General features: G+C 40.7%; 1 protein-coding gene across 8 annotated transcripts in view; it reads left to right on the forward strand.

The window, feature by feature from the left end:
• MAPK6 (mitogen-activated protein kinase 6) overlaps positions 1-16,482 on the forward strand; it is a 94,603-nt gene extending 78,121 nt beyond the window's left edge. For 7 of the 8 annotated variants that reach the window (XM_055099071.1, XM_063596645.1, XM_008953171.4 and 4 more), the window contains 4 exons: positions 425-569; positions 9,006-9,170; positions 11,672-11,873; positions 14,246-16,482. In XM_055099071.1, the coding sequence (XP_054955046.1) occupies positions 425-569; positions 9,006-9,170; positions 11,672-11,873; positions 14,246-15,344 (1,611 nt within the window). In that variant the 3' untranslated portion in view covers positions 15,345-16,482. Of the gene's footprint in view, positions 1-424; positions 1,262-2,279; positions 4,389-9,005; positions 9,171-11,671; positions 11,874-14,245 lie in introns of those variants that run through there. The other variant, XR_010109919.1, reaches the window with a different exon arrangement.
• The last annotated feature ends 4,824 nt before the right edge of the window (positions 16,483-21,306 follow it).

The raw sequence follows: 21,306 nt of genomic DNA on the forward strand, positions 1-21,306 counted from the left end.
ATCCACCTACCTCGGCCTCCCAAAGTGTGCTGGGGTTAAAGATTAGGATTTTTTTTTTTTTTGAGATGGAGTTTCGCTCTTGTTGCCCAGGGCGGAGTGCAATGGCGCAATCTCGGCTCACCGCAACCTCTACCTCCCGGGTTCGAGCGATTCTCCTGGCTCAGCCTCCCAAGTAGCTGGGATTACAGGCATGCACCACCACACCTGGCTAATTTTGTATTTTTAGTAGAGATGGGGTTTCTCCGTGTTGGTCAGACTGGTCTCGAACTCCCGACCTTGGGTGATCCGCCCACCTTGGTTTCCCAAAATGCTGGGATTACAGGCATGAGCCACCACGCCTGGCAAATTAAGGATTCTTTAATCAAGTTGTAAGTACTGTTCTTCAGCTAAAGTAAAAAAAGTATGTTTTTTGTTTCTTTTATAGGGTCATCTTTCTGAAGGATTGGTTACTAAATGGTACAGATCTCCACGTCTTTTACTTTCTCCTAATAATTATACTAAAGCCATTGACATGTGGGCTGCAGGCTGCATCTTTGCTGAAATGCTGACTGGTAAAACCCTTTTTGCAGGTTAGTATTTTGTGGGGGGAAAAATTTTCCCAAAGAGAAGTAATTTTGCATTTTATCTCTGAAGCAAGATTCATATAAGATTTAAAATAATTTGTTATGATCTGTAATACTAAAATGAACAGATAAATTGGCGTTTTTAATAAAAAAAATTGAGAAAACTTATTCACATATTCACTAAATTGGTCACTTCATAAATTATCAGAACTCCTGTTTAAATATAATTTCATATTTTGTGGGCCCATAATACTTGTTGGTAATTTGTGTTGATACTTAAGTTGCATAATTCTGTCAGTATCATCACTTCCTGGTGAAAATTTTAAGCCATTGTTGAAAATCCAACAAATTTTTCTTGGTCCCCTCCCCCTATAAACAGCCAAACAAGTAATTTTTTGTTAAGTTTGGTGCTATTTAGAAGTCTAAAGAAGTGTGTGAGAGAGGACTTTGTCAAGATGAGATGAGTAATCCATGAAAAATGTCTTGTGTCATAAAGCAAAGCATAGGTCTGTATAAAATTATTTAGTATAGACTAGAGCTATAAACCTAGAGAAGCTATGCATCAGTGATTGCTGGAATGGAAGGCATTATGGAGTCAAACAGATTTTTCACTATTTAGAAATAGCGAAGAATTTTAATTGGGGAAGAGAGAAAATGTGTTATTTAAGGGTACCCATATAAATAAGAGTATAAGCCTGGTGCATTCATGAATCTGAGATTTGTGCAAGTTGTCAAATAATAATAAACCTATTTATGACTAGTTAAGATGGGGTCAGAATACTAGAAAGTATTTAGAAAGTAGGCAGAGGACTTTCCATATGGAAAAGTAAGGAATAGTAGGGGTACTGAAGATTTTTTAGTTGGGGAAGTGGTGTGATAGTGATTAAGGCCTTTTTCTGTCTTTTGACATAACTTTTTCCCCCTCTATACCCATTTTTTTTTTTCTGAGACGGAGTCTCGCTCTGTCACCCAGGCTGGAGTGCAGTGGTGCGATTTCTGCTCACTGCAAGCTCTGCCTCCCAGGTTCACACCATTCTCCTGCCTCAGCCTCCCGAGTAGCTGGGACTACAGGCGCCCGCCCCGTCGCCCGGCTAATTTTTTGTATTTTTAGTAGAGATAGGGTTTTACCATGTTAGCCAGGATGGTCTCGATCTCCTGACCTCGTGATCCACCCGCCTCGGCCTCCCAAAGTACTGGGATTACAGGCGTGAGCCACCCCACCAGGCCCTCTATACCCATTTTTAGAGTGGTTCCCCCCAACCCCCAGACGGTGCTAAGAGCAGAAGGAAAGGAATAGGCCAGAGTCTATTTACATAAGAAAGATTAGTGTACATAGGAGAGCACTGGTGAAGAAAGGACAGCGTGCATAAATGTCTTTTAAGTATGTTAATGCCAGTACTTAATTTATATAACAGCAAGCCAGCTCTTTATAATTTTTTTCTAATATTTATCTAAAATTTCTGTCTGGGCTCAGTGTCTCACGCCTGTAATCCCAGCACTTTGGGAGGCTGCAGCGGGCAGATCACTTGAGGTCAGGAGTTTATGACCAGCCTTGCCAACATGGTGAAACCCTGTCTTTACTAAAAATACAAAAATTAGCCGGGCATGGTGGCGCACGCCTGTAATCCCAGCTGCTGGGGAGGCTGAGGCACGATAATCGCTTGAACCTGGGAGGCAGAGGTTGCAGTGAGCTGGGATCGCGCCATTGCACTCCAGCCTGGGCGACAGAGACTCTGTCTCAAAAAAAAAAAAAAAAAAAATTTCTAAGATGTATGATAGTTTTCTAAATTGAAATTCGGGGGGATTCCTGGAAACTAAATTATTAAATGGATTGATTTTTACTTAGGAACAATACTGTGATTAGAGGTTATGTTCCTGATATCAAGTGCCTTCCAGCATATATAAACAATTCTGTTTGTTGCGGTGTGACAAATTACTCCAAAACTTAGTAGCTTAAACAACAAACATTTATTAACGTTTTACAGTTTCTGTGTGTCAAAATATGGGAGTGGTTTAGCTGGGTGGTTCTAGCTTATGTTTTCTCAGTCAAGATGTTGGTAAGGGCAGCAGTTACCCTGAAGTCTTGACCAAGGCAGGAGGATCCACTTCTAGATAGCTTACTTACATGACAGTTACCAAGAGGCTTCGGTTCCTCACCATGTGGGCTTCTCCATAGGACTGCTTGAGTGTCTTCATAATATGGTGGCTGGCTTCCTCTAGAACCAGTGATCCAAAAGACAGCAAGGAGAAAGCCAGTATATCTTTCTTTAAAAAGTTGTATTGCTATATAATTCACATATCATACAATTTATTTAAATAATATAGTTCCATATTTTTTAGTATATTTACAGAGTTGTGTAACCATTACCACAATCTAATTTTGGAACACTGTCTTGGCTCCTGAAAGATCCTGCAAACCATTAGCAGTCACTTCTCATTTCCTCTTTCCCCCAGCCCCTGGCATCCACTAATCTACTTTATGTCTCTATGGATTTGCCTACTGTGGTTGTTTCAGATAACATTTGGACTTTGTGACAGGCTTCTTTCATGTAGCAATATTTTGGAGGTTTACCCATGTTGTGGCATATGTTAGTACTTTTTTCCTTTTTACGGGCAAATAGTATTCTGCTATATATCCATATAGCACATGCTGTTTATCCATTCCTCAGTTGATGGACATTTGGGTTACCACTTCTTGGTTATGAATTATGCTGTTTTAAATATTTGTGTACAAGTTTTTGTGTGAAAATATGTTTTCAGTTCTCTTGGGTATATATACCTAGGAGTGGAATTGCTGGGTTGTGTGGTAACTGTTTAACTTTTTGAAGAACAGTTTCCCAGCGCAGCTGCACCATTTTACATTCCCACCACCAATGCATGAGAGTTAAATTTTGTCTTTTTGAGTATAGCCATCCTATCGGGTATGAAGTAGTATCTCATTGTGGTTTTTTTTTTTTTTTTTTCGAGACAGAGTCTTGCTTTGTCATCCAGGCTGGAATGCAGTGGTGTGATCTTGGTTCACTGCAACCGCTGCCTCCCAGGTTCAAACAGTTCTCCTGCCCTCAGCCTCCCGAGTAGCTGGGATTACAAAGGCTTGTGCCACCACGCCCAGCTAATTTTTGTGTTTTTAGTAGAGACGGGGTTTCACCATGTTGGCCAGGCTGGTCTCGAACTCCTAACCTCAAGTGATCTGCCCGCCTTGGCCTCCCAAAGTGCAAGGATTACAGGTGGGAGCCATTGCACCCGGCCTCATTGTGGTTTTGATTTGCATTTCCCTAATAACTAATGGATGATTGAATGTCTGTCCAGATCTATTGCCCATTTTTTAAATTGGGTTGTCTTTTTATTATTGAGTTGTAAGAATTCTTTACATAATTCTGAATACAAATATTTTGTGATTTACATGTATTTTCTCCTATTCTGCAGTTTTTTTTTCCCTTTCTTTATAGTGTCTTTTGAAACAAGATTGATTGATTGGTTGATTGATTGATTGATTGATTTTTTGAGACAGAGTCTTGCTCTCTTGCCTGGGCTGGAGTACAGTGGCATGATCTCGGCTCACTGCAGTCTCTCCCTCCTGGGTTCAAGCAATTCTCCTCCCTCAGCCTCCTGAGTAGCTGGGATTACAGGCACATACCACCATGTCCAGCTGATTTTTGTATTTTTAGTAGAGACGGGGTTCACCACGTTGGTCAGGCTGATCTCGAACTCCTGACCTCATGATCCACTCGCCTTAGCCTCCCAAAGTGCTGGGATTACAGGTGTGAGCCACTATGCCAGGCCTGAAACAAGATTTTAATTCTGAAGTCCAGTTACCTTTTTCTTTTGTCTCTTTTGTTTTTGGTGTCATGTCTGAGGAATAATTGCCTGACCCAAGGTCATGGATGTTTTCTCCTGTGTTTTCTGAGAGTTTTATAGGATTAACTTATACAGCTGGGCACGGTGGCTCACACCTGTAATCCCAGCACTTTGGGATGCGGAGGCAAGTGGATCACCTGAGATCAGGAGTTTGAGAACAGCCTGGCCAACATGGTGAAACCCTGTCTCTACTAAAAATACAAAAATTAGCTGGGCATGGTGGCACGCACCTACAATCCCAGCTACTCGGGAGGCTGAGGCAGGAGAATCGCTTGAACCTGGGAGGTGGAGGTTGCAGTGAGCCGAGATCTCGCCACTGCACTCCAGCCTGGCCAACAGAGCGAGACTCTGTATTGGGGGTGGGTGGGACGGGAAGGGATTAACTTTTACACATTCTTTTGCATGTGGACATCCTCTTGTCCTGGCACCATTTGTTGAAAAGATTCTTTCCCCATTGAATTATCTTGACACTTTTATAAAGAATCAGTTGACCACACATGTAAAATATCTTTTTGTGACCAAGTCTCAAAAGTTACATACTGTCAACTTTAGCTTTATGTGTTAGAAGTGAGTCACTAAGTACACTTCATGGTCAATGGGAGCGGAGTTCAGTTCCACCCTTTAAAGGGAGGAGTATCAAAAGAATTTTTGGACCTTTTTTTTCATTTTTTACCTTCTCGAATGAACAAGGGTAAAGTGTACATACATATATCTATATATACACACACACACATATACACATACATATATATATAATTTTTTTTTTCTGAGACTGAGTCTTGCTCTTGTTTCCTAGGCAACAATCGTACAATGGTGCGATCTTGGCTCACTGCAACCTCCACCTCCCAGGTTCAAGCGACTCTCCTGCCTCAGCCTCTCAAGTAGCTGGGATTACAGGCATCTGCCACCACACCCAGCTAACTTTTGTATTTTCAGTAGTTTCACCCTTTTGGCCAGGCCGATCTCAAATTCCTGACCTCAGGTGATCTGTGTGCCTTGGCCTCCCACAGTGCTGGGATTACAGGCAAGAGCCACCGTGTCCGGCCAAGTGGACACATTTTAAAGCCACCACAGTAACGAGTCAGAAAAACAAGCCAGGTGTGGTGGCTAATACATGTAATCCCAGCACTTTTGGAGGCTGAGACCAGAGGATCACTTGAGCCCAGGAGTTAGAGACCAGCCTGGGCAGCATAGTGAGACCCTGTCTCGACAAAAAACAAAAATGTAGCTGGGTGTGGTGGCACACACCTGTGGTCCCAGCTCTTCAAGGGGCTCAGGTGGGAGGATTGCTTGAGCCTGGCAGGTCAAGGCTACAGTGAGCTATGATCATGCCACTTACTCCAGCCTGAGCAACAGAGCAAGACTTTGTCTTAGAACAAAAACAAATTTAAGTCTATATAATGAAAAATCATTTGGTCATGCTCCAAGTCATAGAAGTGAGTCAGTACCTACTGCTGCTGCATGGATTATACAAAGGGTTTTTTTGTTTGTTTGGGAGGAGTCTCGCTCTGTCGCCTAGGCTGGAGTGCAGTTGCATGAGCTCAGCTAACTGAAACCTCCTCCTCCCGGGTTCAAGCGATTCTCCTGCCTCAGCCTCCCGAGTAGCTGGGACTATAGGTGCATGCCTCCATGCCCGGCTAATTTTTGAAATTTTAGTAGAGACAGGATTTCACCATATTGGTCAGGTTGGTGTTGAACTCCTGACCTCAGGTCATTACCTGCCTCAGCCTTCCCAAGTGCTGGGATTACAGGTGTGAGCCACTGCTCTCGGCTGTATTTGTGTATTTTTAAATGTTTGTTTTTAAATGTTCAATGCACGTTCGGACATTAAATATAGGAATAAAAATAACTGGATTTGTTTTAAAACTCTTAAGTAGCATAGTTTTACATTTAATAGGAATAGTTTGCAATGAAATGATTGGAAAGATCTAGATTGTAGTTTGTTTTTAGTTGCCAGGTGCTTTATTGATTTTTGTCAGTGAACCATTCAATAAAAACACGAAGGGGAAATCTGAGTGGTTATTAATTAGGTATAAGTTGCAAATGAACAGAGCAACAAAAGGTAAGGACCAAGCACTCATTGGAAATCAGTGTATTTTTAGCCTGTGTGTTATATAGTCTTATTTTTTGGTGCATTTCTCTTGTGTGTCCAGATTGTCTCTCTGTAGGTGTTCCTGTCCCAGGTTAACACTTGTACTTGGGCAGTAGATATTTTCCCTCTTTCCTGCTGTAGCACTTCTATCTCTTGCATCTTCACTATCTCTTCTGCTAGATCACTTTTATCAGTATTCATTCAAACATTGATAGAATTTTTCCAGTCTTACAAAATAATCTGTCCTGACCCCACAGTCCCTCAGCTACTGCCACATACTACTGTACTCTTTGGATGTAAAACTTCTCAAAAGATGCGTGCATCCTTGCTGCTCTTAATTCCTCTGCTTACATTCTGTCTTTCACCCTGTCCAGTCAGGCTTGGTCCTCCACCAGAAACCACTCTCCACAGGTCACCAGTGATCTCCATAATGCTAAATCCCTTATCAATTCTAAGTCCTCATTTTGAGCCATCTCCAGCATTTGTTGCAATTGATCTTCACCTCTTCAGGTGCTTTTTCACCTGTCTTTGGGCACGCCACTCTTGAATTCTTCCCTGGCCTCTTTCCAGTCACCCTTGCCAGTTCTCTTTCTCCTCGTGTTGGAAGTATCCCAGATTCAGTCCTTGGGCTCCCTGCTTCTCTCGCTTCACTTAGTCCCTGGGTAGTCTCATTCTTTTTCATTCCTTTAAGAATTATCTATATCTGATGATGACTCCTGAATTTATATCTTCAGCCCTGACCTCTCGTCTGAATTCGAGGTTCCTTAACTCAATATCTCCACTCAGATGTCTAATAACAAAGTTAACCTACCCAGAACTGGGCCCCTGATATTTCTTCCTCATACGTTGTTTTTACTCATGTTAGCAAACCAGTACCTCCATTTTTCAGTCGCTTAGACAAAAATCTTGTCATTGTCCTTCATTTCTGTTAGCACAGATCCTGTGGGCTCTTTCTTCAAACTATATCCAGACTCTTAACGGCTTGTTACTGTCACTATTACTATCCCTCCCCCAGTCCAGTCAGCCATTATGTCTCTCCTGTTAGAAGGACCTTCTCTTTCCTGCTTCAGTATTTGCTGTCTTTAGTTACCACATCGCAGTCAGGGTGGTCCTGTTGAAAGACAAGGTAGATCATGTCATCTCTGCTCAAACTGCATGATGGCTTTCCATCAAACTCAGGGTAAAGCAAACCCTTTGTTCTAGTACCACTCTGACTTATCTCCCATTATCTGCCCCAAGCTACGCTCCTTTTGCTACACTTGTCTAATTGTTGTTTCTTTGACATACCAACCTGCCTCTCTCTTCTGGGCTTCTCTCCATCTTCCTAGAACTCCTTTCTTTCTTCCATATGAATGTTTGGTGTATTCCTGACTTCCTTAATTTTCCACTTCTTAGTGAGGCCTTCCTTTGTCTCAAAGAAAAAAAAAAAAAAGTCTCATTGTTGCCCAGGCTAGAGTGCAGTGACATGATCTTGGCTTACTGCAACCTCCTCCTCCAGGGTTCAAGCAATTCTTGTGCTTCAGCCTCCCAAGTAGCTGGGACTATAGGCATGCGCCTTGCCTGGCTAATTTTTGTATTTTTGGTAGAGATGGGGTTTTACCATGTTGGCCAGGCTGGTCTCGAACTCTTGACTTTAAAAAAGTATTAACAACCCTATTCTTCCCAACAGTGCTATCACCCTTAGCTTACTCTCTTTTTCTTTGTAGTATATGTCACCATAAGACCTACTTTACAGAATTATCTGTCTTTATCTACAAGATTGTAAGATCCATGAAGGCAGGCACTTGGTCTGTTTTGTTTCATAACTGTATTCTCAAGTGTCCTGCGCATAGTAGGAACCAAAAGGAATTTTGAATGTTCAACGAATTTATAGACATTAAAGGAAAGGCAAGTGGAATTTTTATTTTTTGTTTTTGAGACAGGGTCTCATTCTGTCATCCATGCTGGAGTACAGCAAATGGAATTTTTAAAAGTCACCACCTATTTAGCCTAAAGTTTCCCCCTTTATTTCTTTCATTGCCTAACAGCCTAGAAATGCTAACTGAGCCCTAACATAGAACTATAAAACTTCCCGTTTTACGAGTCTAGTCCAACCCTTCATTTCATTGATGTTGAAATAAAGTCCTAAGAGATGTTAGCTATTGTCTCTGAAGTTATAGCCAGTTAATCAGTGGTACAGTTAAGACCAGAATCCAGATCTCTTGAATCTCAGTTGCTTTTTTTTCCACTAGTTTGTGATAACCTTAATATGAGACCAAACTTAAAGAGTCAGTTCCCTATGGAAACAAAGCAGCAAAAACTAAATACATCAGTAAGCAGAAATTGAAATAGATAAGTAGATTGGTGATAGTCAAAGCAATGAAACCTGCTGATGATACAATTCAAACTTTTCCCCCCACTGGTCATTATAATATTTAAATTAGTTTAGTATGTTTATTGTGAAATAAGTAAACATTGAGGAATGTGTTTTTTTGTTTGTTTTTTAACCTCAGGTGCACATGAACTTGAACAGATGCAGCTGATTTTAGAATCTATTCCTGTCGTACATGAGGAAGATCGTCAGGAGCTTCTCAGCGTAATTCCAGTTTACATTAGAAATGACATGACTGAGCCACACAAACCTTTAACTCAGCTGCTTCCAGGAATTAGTCGAGAAGGTATTGTGACTCGAGAGTAACCCTCACGTTAATGCCTGTGTGTGAGGCAGAATCTGTGTAGGGAAGCTGGAGCTTTTTATCCTTAGATATGGGGCTTTCTCCAAAATAGTCTTTATACACTTAAGGTGTACGTAAAACTTCAACTCTCATTTTCCCTTTTTTTGTCCTGTTACTTGGGCTACGATCTGTTTTTTTGGTTCCTCTGAATCACTTTCCAGAGCAAGTAGCAAGTATTTTGAATATAGGCACTGGGGACAAAATCATGATGGCATTTTTTCCCTCAGATATACTTGGAACTCCTGTAAATGCCTGGATAAAAAGAAAGCTGCTGTATTTAATTTCAGCAGGTTTTGCAGGCTTTTCAGTAGTTCCACATTCTTAATCAGTCTTTGAGTCTGTCTGCACAAATTCCATTGCTAGCTCCCTTGCTCGTAACCCTGTAGCCACTGTCACAACATCCTGTTCATAACTAAATGAGTCCTCTGTGGGAACACTTTATTTTTATTTTTTATTGAAAAATAGAGACAGAGTCTTACTGTGTTCCCTGGGCTGGTCTTGAACTCCTGAGCTCAAGCAGCCTTTCTGCCACAGCCTCCCACAGTGGTAGTATTACAGGTGTAAGCCACCACACCTGGCCAAGGAGCACTTTTAAAATGCTGAACTAGTAATTCTGAATTGGGAGGTGGAGTGGGGAACAGGGTGGGTGTCTGCATACCCTCTATAAGGTGTGACTCTGCTCAGCCAGGTGAAGACATTGTGTGCAGTGATAACCTGGATCCACTTCAGAGTAGTTGTCACTAATCAAGAGGACGGTGCTGTTGAAGCATTTGTAACCTTGCTGTATAATGCTATTTGAATCTTTTTCGTACCCTCATTAGGGTGGGGACCATGTTTTAATCTTTGAATTAAACTGAATATTTGGCCAGTGACTGGGGTTTATTAACCATTGAGCAAAGATCCTTGGTGGTCACATGTGGCAGCACTGTGCTTGCAAGCAAGTGAATGCAGAGTGGATGGAGTTTCTGAGACTAAAGATTTATCAATTGTATGCTCCATACTACTTTCTTCTTAACAGTGGAGTTTTATTTTGGGACAGAGCACATTCTGAGGCAGTGGCAACTTGGTAAAAAGAATACATGTTCTCACCCCACATTCTTTATGATCTTTGAAGGAAAAAAGCAAACAGGATTAAGTACATCTGAGTGAACATATAAGACTCCTAGGAGCCCTACTCTGGTTAATTTCCCTCAATACTTACCTCTCATCCTTTCTGTAGTATACCATATATTTCTCTAAGCATGGTTCGGCACCATTGTAGCATTCCTGTAGTCCTAGCTGTTCAGGAGGCTGAGGCAGGAAGATTCCTTGAGCCCAGGAGTTCAAGGCTACAATGAGCTATGATCATGCTATTGCACTCCAGCCTGGGCAACCGCAAAGATGCTGTGTCTTAAAATTATCTTTCTAAAGAAAAGAAAAGGGTTCTTTCTAGAGTACAGGTTGGCTTGAGAGAGAAAGGCCATCTTTCTCACTTAGAAGGCAAGGATAAGAGGATGTGTGAGTGACCATAGTGAAGAGGTAGGGATTGAGACAAATGTGAAGTGGGTTTATCTGTTGAGAATGATAAAGAAGACCGAGAGCATAAAGAGAAGGCCAGATAGCAAAGGTCACAATGAAATTGTTTAGTATGAATTTGTAATGAGCCAGATATGGGATATTGCAGCTAGTTTTCATCAGTTTTGTGTGGCCAGGGAGCAGAGAGAGTAGATGGTGGTGGTGATCCAGGGTTGAAGGTTGATATCATAAGGCATAGAAGTGTGTGGCTGGTGTAAATATAGCTTTCAGGCCGCATGAGGAACTAAGGAAGGCCTACTAGACTATTTTATGGGAAGAACTGGATTTGTGGTTAACCAGAGTCCTAAGATGTGCAAGGGCAGGGTGTGAACTATGCTGGAGTGTGATGTGAAGCAGAGATCAAGAAATTAGTACAACAGAGCTGTTATACTGTTGTACTTCCCATCAGTGAAGGATGGGAAAGGGCTTTTATTACATACCAGACACTATGATTACATCTCATTTTTGTACCTTATGAAATATCTATGTCTACTTTATGCATGAAGAAACTGATGTTCATAAAGTTTTAGTAGCCTATCCAGCACTACAGTGCTAGTAATTGAGTTAAGCCAGTGACTTGCAGAGGTAGGATTAAAACCTATATATTAGGCCGGGATTACAGGCGTGAGCCACCACACTCAGCCAGAAAATCGTTTTTAAGTTGTAAATCAGGTAAGTTTTATTTCTGACAAATTAACTTTTTAATTGTGTAGTCCATTTTTCCAAGATGGGGACCTGTTAGTACAATTAAGATGCTCATTTCCTGTTGCGTAGTATGTAGTGCTAAGGTAATCACTTAGCTAGTCATTGAAATAAATGAGATCAACATTTACTGTTTTTCTAAAGGTAAGCAATTCTTTTCTGAAAAACTTTTACCTTTTCCTCTGCAGCACTGGATTTCCTGGAACAAATTTTGACATTTAGCCCCATGGATCGGTTAACAGCAGAAGAAGCACTCTCCCATCCTTACATGAGCATATATTCTTTTCCAATGGATGAGCCAATTTCAAGCCATCCTTTTCATATTGAAGATGAAGTTGATGATATTTTGCTTATGGATGAAACTCACAGTCACATTTATAACTGGGAAAGGTAAATTGATCCTAAATTAGAAAAATAATATTTACTGAACTTTCAGTGGACCATATGTAGTGAGTTTTTTTTTAATTATGTATAAGACATTGTAGAAGTCTTAAAAATTTAGTAATGTAAAGATACAAAAATTAGTCAGGTGTGGTGGCAGGCGCCTGTAGTCCTAGCTACTTGGAGGCTGAGGCAGGAAAATCACTTGAACCCAGGTGGCCGAGGCTGCCGAGATTATGCCACTGCATTCCAGTCTGGGCAATAGAGCAAGACTCCATCTCAAAGAAAAATTTAGTAATGGTCCTTAATATTTATATCTATAAATAGCCATTAAAACATTTAATAAAGTAATTACTGGTTAGATGATATATGGGAAAAGTTAAATGCTGCTTTGAAACATTTTCAAAGTCATTAAGGCATATTTATAAAGTCCTTTAACTGTGATTTCATGAATGTCAAAAATTTAAGATGTTAGATGACAAGACTCAGTCATATCCAATAAAGTATCTCCAATGTCTCAGTGGTAGTTATATCTTAACATAAAAATTATTTGACTCATGTTAGATGCAGGATTTTTTTTTTTTTTTTTGAGATGGAATCTCACTCTGTCACCCAGGCTAGAGTGCAGTGATGCAAGCTCAGCTCACTGTCCTGCCTCAGCCTCCCGAGTAGCTGGGATTACAGGTACCCAGCTAATTTTTAGTAGAGGTGGGATTTTATGTTGGCCAGGCTGGTCTCGAATTCCTGACCTCAGGTGATCTGCCTGCCTTGGCCTCCCACAGTGCTGAAATTATAGGCGTGAACCACCGTACTCAGCCAGTATTTGAATCTGTTTTCCTAATGACACAATTAATTTGGGGACACTTAACATAGGTTCAGTAAAAGAGACTTTTTTAGGTCTAAACATTAGTGTATAATGTTATCCATATTTTGATGTTTCATAAAGTGAAATAATTGGATTTCTAGGAAAGTTTGGCTGGGCGCGGTGGCTCATGCCTGTAATCCCAGCACTTTGCGAGGCCGAGGCAGGCCAATTACCTGTGGTCAGGAGTTCGAGACCAGCCTGGCTAACGTGGTGAAATCCGGTCTCTACTAAAAATACAAACATAAGCCAGGCTTGATGGCGGGCTCTTGTAGTCCCAGCTACTCAGGAGGCTGAGGCAGGAGAATCACTTGAACCTGGGAGGCAGCAGTTGCAGTGAGCCGAGATTGCACCACTGCACTCCAGCCTGGGCGACAGAGCGAGACTCCGTTTCAAATAAATAAATAAATACATTTCTGGGGAAGTTTAGATATAATTCTGCTTCAGAGTAGGATGGTAGCTTATAGAGTCATCAGGTGATTTTGATGTATGGCCAAGTTTGGGAACCACTAATGACAATCTTTTTAATCTTAAGATTTTAAGAAGAAATTTTTTTCCCCCCTCCTCAAATGTTGATGTATTGGTATGGTATGTTTACACAAATCTGCAAACTACTTTTTTTCTCCATGTGTCCATTTCTACCCCCTAAATAATGGTTCTTTTCTTTTTTGAGACGGAGTCTCACTCTGTTGCCAGGCTGGAGTGCAATGGCGCCATCTCTCTGCTCACTGCAACCTCCTGAGTTCAAGCAGTTCTCCTGCCTCAGCCTCCCTACTAGCTGGGACTATAGGCACCCGCCACCATGTTCAGCTAATTTTTGTATTTTTAGTAGTGGGGGTTTCACCATGTTGGCCAGGCTGGTTTCAAACTCCTGACCTCAAGTGATCCATCCACTTTGGCCTTCTTGAAGTGCTAGCATTGCAGGCCTGAGCCACTGCACCTGACCTGCATTTTCTATTTTACCTAGCTAAGTCATCTAATCTCTTTTCTTTTCCCTTAATGATTGTGCATGTCAGTAATAGGATAGCACATTCAGCAACACGTGTACCTAGCTAAGTCATCTAATCTCTTTTCTTTTCCCTCAATGATTATACATGTCAGTAATAGGATAGCACATTCAGCAGCACGTATACACGGAGATTTTTGCTATTCATGGTGATGAGTTTTCCAGCAAACCTCCTCCTCTTCTAGTTGCCCTTACTGTAGAGTAAAAATTTGTAAGGTACCTGATTGAGATTTGAGATCTGCATTTTGTGGCTATGAAGTCTTTTGTTTGCATGGAACTGGTGGACAAAAAACAAATTGGAAATGAAGTTACATACTTCATTGGCAATTACCAAATATATTAACAGAGCTTTCCTATTAAGACTAAGTTCTGGTAGGGCAAGGCAGGCATATTTACTCTCCTATAATTATCCCCTCATAGACCTAGCACAGTGCTGTCACATAGAAGGTACTTGGTGAATTTGAAAATGAAATCATATACATAGAATAACACTAGTGTATTGATTTTTTTCAGGTATCATGATTGTCAGTTTTCAGAGCATGATTGGCCTGTACATAACAACTTTGATATTGATGAAGTTCAGCTTGATCCAAGAGCTCTGTCCGATGTCACTGATGAAGAAGAAGTACAAGTTGATCCCCGAAAATATTTGGATGGAGATCGGGAAAAGTATCTGGAGGATCCTGCTTTTGATACCAATTACTCTACTGAGCCTTGTTGGCAATACTCAGATCATCATGAAAACAAATATTGTGATCTGGAGTGTAGCCATACTTGTAACTACAAAACGAGGTCATCATCATATTTAGATAACTTAGTTTGGAGAGAGAGTGAAGTTAACCATTACTATGAACCCAAGCTTATTATAGATCTTTCCAATTGGAAAGAACAAAGCAAAGAAAAATCTGATAAGAAAGGCAAATCAAAATGTGAAAGGAATGGATTGGTTAAAGCCCAGATAGCGCTAGAGGAAGCATCACAGCAACTGGCTGGAAAAGAAAGGGAAAAGAATCAGGGATTTGATTTTGATTCCTTTATTGCAGGAACTATTCAGCTTAGTTCCCAGCATGAGCCTACTGATGTTGTTGATAAATTAAATGACTTGAATAGCTCAGTGTCCCAACTAGAATTGAAAAGTTTGATATCAAAGTCAGTAAGCCAAGAAAAACAGGAAAAAGGAATGGCAAATCTGGCTCAATTAGAAGCCTTGTACCAGTCTTCTTGGGACAGCCAGTTTGTGAGTGGTGGGGAGGACTGTTTTTTCATAAATCAGTTTTGTGAGGTAAGGAAGGATGAACAAGTTGAGAAGGAAAACACTTACACTAGTTACTTGGACAAGTTCTTTAGCAGGAAAGAAGATACTGAAATGCTAGAAACTGAGCCAGTAGAGGATGGGAAGCTTGGGGAGAGAGGACATGAGGAAGGATTTCTGAACAACAGTGGGGAGTTCCTCTTTAACAAGCAGCTCGAGTCCATAGGCATCCCGCAGTTTCACAGTCCAGTTGGGTCACCACTTAAGTCAATACAGGCCACATTAACACCTTCTGCTATGAAATCTTCCCCTCAAATTCCTCATCAAACATACAGCAGCATTCTGAAACATCTGAACTAAAACACTCAGCAGACATTTATCTTTGTATTCTTCATGAAATGTGTTTTGTCTTTTTTTATTACTAGTGTTTAAGTCATTTTTTACTTGAATCAGATGGTGTCATTTAGTAAGGATTTTATGAGTTCTTGTTTTTTAAAATCCAGACTTTCTTTTTCTACATGTGAGATAGTTTTCATTTTAACTGGCATGTCATTTGCACACAAAAATAGAGACTAGAGCAAAATAATGCAACGCAGGAGGAGAAAAGAAATGCACTAAGACAAGAACATTCTCTCATAGAACATTGATCTGTTTTACAGGAAACAAACCTTGCCTTGAAATTTACACAGTGAGACTGTACATAATTGCATGAAAATAGCTATTTTTTTCCTAAGACATTTTTCATTCATGAGTATTTTCAAGTTTTTCATACTGTACACATTTCTTAAAACACATGATACCAGCAGCAACTGAAAATGAATGCCGAATTTGGTACACATGTGTTATCTACCTCAAGGTAACAAGAGTATGTGGCAAAACATATACCACCCATAGTGCTTCACAAAATGCACTTCTATTTAGCCAGCGTTTATTGTAGTAAACTATTCTTAATAAAACTCATTCACTGTTTATAAATGTTCTGGTATGCATTCTTTATAGTGAAGTGTTAATACATCACATCTTATTTATTTTAGCAAATCAGTATATTTTCTGTATTTAATTATAAAAATTAACTTAGTTTTTAAAATTTATTTGCAAATATACTTTTTCCATTTGGCACTATGGTTTGTTGCCTACCTAGCTGAATCTATAATGTCAGCTTATCCTAAGGCTGTCCACGTACTTAATTTACTTAAGTGTTCATTTTAAGTAACGTGCTCACTGTGTATAGGAATTTGTATTTTGGAGGTGCTTGATCTATCTACAAAGAAAAATTAATTAGGAATTACTTTATTATAAAATGCTCCTAGAAGTCTTAATTGTGTTTATTTTTTAAAAAAACAAATGTTAGACTTGTGTGCATGGAAGTAATTAAGGTACATCATTATTGTAGTTTGAAAGTTGTACATGATAAGACATTTTGTTTTTACTGTATGTTTTTACTGAATGATCTATTCCCCATCCCAAGGCAAGCATGAATAAAATTAGTTTAAACGTAGCATGTGGCATCGCAGTCTCTTAGAATTTGTTTCATCTATTTTATTTTATTGAATACTGTCTGTATCTTTGGTTATCCTATTTGAAGAAAAAGGACAAATAAAACATGGCCAGCAAATACAGCTCCTGTTTCACTCTTGGGTTAATGAAAATTTTCTGCTAGAATGAAAATTACTACCAGAATCACTTTGAATTATGGCCATAAATTGCTAGTCTGAAAGGCTGAGAAGGTTCAAGTCTTTTGACTTAAACCATCACATATTAGAATGGAATAAAGCTTTATAATATTTCAAAACTGTTAGGTAAAATGTGTAGTTGAAACTTTGAACTGTGCAGTCAGAAAACTTGAGAAGTATTTGCTCTGTAATACGTCTTTGCATAAGAACTTACCCTTTTACCTATCCAGCTATAAAACCATCCTCCTCTTCACCTCACTTTTCTTTCATCCTTGTTTTGTACAACACCAATTCTATTAATATCTGCCCACCTACCTTCTCAACAACTGACTTCATCTGGATTCACAAAGCCATATATATACACGTGTATGTGTGTGTGTGTGTGTGTGTATATATATATATATACACACATTTATTTATTTTCTGGTTGAATACTGTCACGTTATGAATTTAAACATACTCAGATTACCTTAAGAGGACAAGCTCTGAAGTGCAGTCATGAGAATTGATTTGTGGGGGGAAAAAAAATGGGACACTTTTAGTTGGAGCTGGGTGGGGTGACAGGTGCAGAGGCTTTGAGTGTCATGAGAGCATCAGACAGGATGTAAAGGAAGCAACGGGCAGCAGACATTGGTCCCTGATCCTCCATTATAACCAATTTTTTACAAACATATGTTCATTTTGAGAATAATTAGCTTTGACTCTAAAATGCTGTCTTCCCTGAAGGAGACCTAGGATTTTTCTTACTGGGAAACTTGGCTCCTGGACTTAATCCACATTCATTAAACTGTCACCTTGGCAGTTTAGTGGCCATCTACACAATGATCTGACTTGTTGGCATTAAAAAGTCCAAACATAGTCATCAAAGGAAGAAGAAAGTAAAACTGAAACCCCTTATATAAAATATGCTTGCTTTAGGGTGACCCAGGCTGAGTACCAAGTTGTAAAGTCAATTTCCAATAAAAATTTCATGTGCCAATTACTTTGTCTCCACTTGCAATCAAAGTATCTTTATAGGGTAATGAAGATGAAATACTCCAAGAGGCAAAGTCTTTCTTTCTCTGCCACCCAGGCTGAAGTGCAGTGGTGTGATCACAGCTCACTGCAACCTTGAACCTAGGCTCAAGTGATCCTCCCAACTCAACCTCTTGAGTACCTAGGAGTAGCTGGCACCTTTGTCAAAGAAAGATCATTTGACCATATAGATGAGAATTTATTTCTGGGTTCTCTGTCTCTTGTCACAGTTTTTGACTGTTTTTTTCCTTTGAGACAGGGTCTTACTCTCTGGCCCAGGCTGCAGTACAGTGACATGATCATAGCTCACTGCAACCTTGACTTCCCAAGCTCCAGCAATCCTGCCTCAGCCTCCTGAGTAACTGGAGCCACAGGCATGAGTCAACATGCCCAGCTAGTTTTTACATTTTTTTATAGTACTTTTAAAATTTGTTTATAGAGACAGGGTCTCCCCCATGTCACCCAGGCTGGTCTTGAACCCCTGGGCTCAAGCAATCTTCCTCAGCCTCCCAATGTGCTGGAATTACAGGTGTGAGCCATTGTGCCTGGCGGTAAAGCGTTTTTTTCTGACATGAGTATGACCACCCCTGCTTTATTTTATCATTTGCCTGATAGCTTTAGTTTTAATTGCTACACCACAACGTATTTCTTAAATGACATCTTCCAAAATTTTGCTTCTACCAACATCTTTGCAGTGAGAATTCTTGTGAACATGTGTAAGAGTGTCTTTAGGGCAGATACCTAGGAGTAGAGTTGCTACATATCTTCAAGTCTATGAAGATGCCATATCCCTGTCCAAAAGTGATTGTACTGACTCACATTCCTGCCAGCAATGCACAAGAGTTCCTATTCATCCACATGCCTCCAAGCAAGAAACCAAGTTTCTTCCATTGAATTAATCCTATCAGCTTTGCAATGTTCAGTTTACAGTAGGAATCAGGATTTCTAATTCCAAACAACTGCATGGCTGGAAATCATGACTACACCTTAGGGATCCTTAAGTAGCCACTTCAATGTGAGACTGCCTTGTTTCTCATTTCCTATTGCTCCAGCCACTGCAGCTTGGGAACAGAGGCTTTCAATCTTAAAGGCTGAGCCAATTATGTAATTACACTGGGGTCCATACCTAAGGAGAAGTAGATCATGAATCAAATAGGGTTTTCAAATAAAATCCAAGCAAACATCACCTTTGCTTCTCAGTTAAGACACCTGCATAGTATTGGTTATGAAATTATTTGCAAGCACTGTTTTCCATTTGATACTTTGGTGTGTTTTATATAGAGCACATTTAGTTAGTGATCTAGTCAGCAAGTGGACCGTTGTCTGAACCGCTGACCTGCTCCCAGCCTTTTCAGTACCTGTTTACTATTGAATTAAAAATCAATAGAAGCTCTACCCTAAGTAGGTTCATCATGTATGGCATATTAATCAATTGCAGTTTTACCTGATGCCTCTCCATGTGAGCATTGTTTATCATTCAGATCCTAGTACCTTCTGAGTAGAGAAGAAAGAAGATTGAACCGGAAATCAGGAGATCTGAGTTCTGGACCCAGTTTTACCACTGACTCTCCGTCATTTGGGTGTCACGATCTTGGTGAGCCTAAGTTCCTTATTAAACTAGAAATGCGTATTACTCGAGACTGACCTGGAACAACTTCTGAACCAGACAGTGTCTTACTCAATTCTAACCCATTATAATAGCACAGCGATTAGCTCTTGCCAGGATGTGCTTGCTTATAGATCTTATTTCTATAATATCTTTATTGAACTGGCTGCATTAAATGTGCCTTTTAAGCAGATTGAGAATGAAATTTTGTGTTCAGTGCACGTTTACCAGTTGACAGGTAGAGGAAAAGGCAAAAGTATTAGAACTCCAGGGTTGTTTGCCTTTGAAAGAGCAGTGTAAACTCACTAAGCTCTTTCCTGTAGGATCTAGGGCAGTCTCCTTAATTAAGCCAGGTGAAGAGAAGGATCTTTGTGAGCTCTTTCAACATAGATTCCAACATCTATGTAACAAATATCTTACAGAAGGGAAGGGTGTTTGATCATCCACATTAGAGCACTGTTTCAGTTATAATGCAGAGCTCTAACAAAGAAACTCCACTGGATTCACATGTTTATCTTAGTATAATACAGTGGTAGTGTTACAAACCTAGCTAAGCAGAATACTGACTTTCCATTACAATTGTCGGCCTCTGCAACATCTTGCTTGATTAGGTCTTAGTGCTGTTGTAGCTGGGTGAGTGGGAACGCCGGTGCCAGATTTGAGATGCTGCTCCCAGTCTCCTGGTTCAAAGTCCAGTCCAAGCCTGTTTCTTCATGCCCAATGTAAACCACAAACTTGGATCCACGTCTGTACATTTAGACTCTGCTTCCACCCGGACTTACCAATCCCACACCCTCCTGACTTGAACCTCTGAGGCGACCTCAGCTGCCAGCTGGGACATTGAACCTTGCATGCAGCATTGCATAGTGTTTAGGCACACATGCTTCGGAGTCAGATCAAATAAAAGCTTAAAACTGTTCTTCTGCTTACAAGCCTTGTGGCCTTGTAGAGGTTATTCAACCTTTTGATTTTCCTCATTTGTCAAGTAGAGCTAATGATACCTAATTCGTAGAGTTGTAAGAATTTAATGAGATACTGTACACAAAGCCTTTTTAGCATGATGCCTGGTACTTAATAAATCACCATTGCCCTTGTCCTGTTTGAATTACTGCCCATGCCACCCAAATTGTACTGAACACTGGATTCTGACCTTGACACTGCCTTCAGTATTGCATTCTCCTATCGATCTAAACTTCTGGCCTTGACCTACAGATGGCTTCTTGCTCTAGCCATAGTGCCCACCAGCTCTATCCAACTTTTGGCTCCAGCTTCTGGTCCTTTCTCACCAGTCAAACCCTTGCCCAAACGAATTCAGTGTAGCAGCTCTCAGACTCCAAAAGGCTAGCCTGAGCCCATGAGTCTGCAATTGCTTCCCCCGCCCCACCCCCCAGAACAAGCATCTTCATTTGGAAGCCAAAAGCCTTGGAGTCATCTTAGACTCCTTTCTCTGAAAACTCACATCCAATCCATCAGTGAATCCCATGGCCATATCCAGAATCTGACCACTTTTCACCATCTCTATCGCTGCCTTGTGATCCGGTCCACCCTCCCAGTCTGCTGGACCATGCCAATAGCCTCCTAACTGGCCACCATGCAGTTTATGCTCAGTACAGCAGAGTCGTCCTTGTAAGTCCTAAGTCAAACCACGTCACTCCTCTAGTTTCTCAAAATTTGAATGACTCCCCTCCTGAGGGTAAATATCAATGTCTTTACCCAGGCTCACAGGCACCTCTCCACTGCCCCCTCCTGCGCTCGCATGGCTTCAACAGCACTGGGCCACAGTTGCTCCCACCTTAGGGTTTCTTACATGCTCTTCTGGCTGCCTTGAAAGCTCTCGGCCCAGAGAGCTGCATCACTCCCTCCTTCCCTCATTAGAAGTTTTTGTTCAAGGTCAGGAGATCGAGACCGTCCTGGCTAACACGGTGAAACCCCATCTCTACCAAAAAGTTAGCCGGGCGTGGTGGCGGGCGCCTGTAGTCCCAGCTGCTCGGGAGGCTGAGGCAGGAGAATGGCGTGAACCCAGGAGGCA

This window comes from Pan paniscus, chromosome 16 (genome assembly GCF_029289425.2).
Source record: "Pan paniscus chromosome 16, NHGRI_mPanPan1-v2.0_pri, whole genome shotgun sequence".
Lineage (NCBI taxonomy): Eukaryota > Metazoa > Chordata > Mammalia > Primates > Hominidae > Pan > Pan paniscus.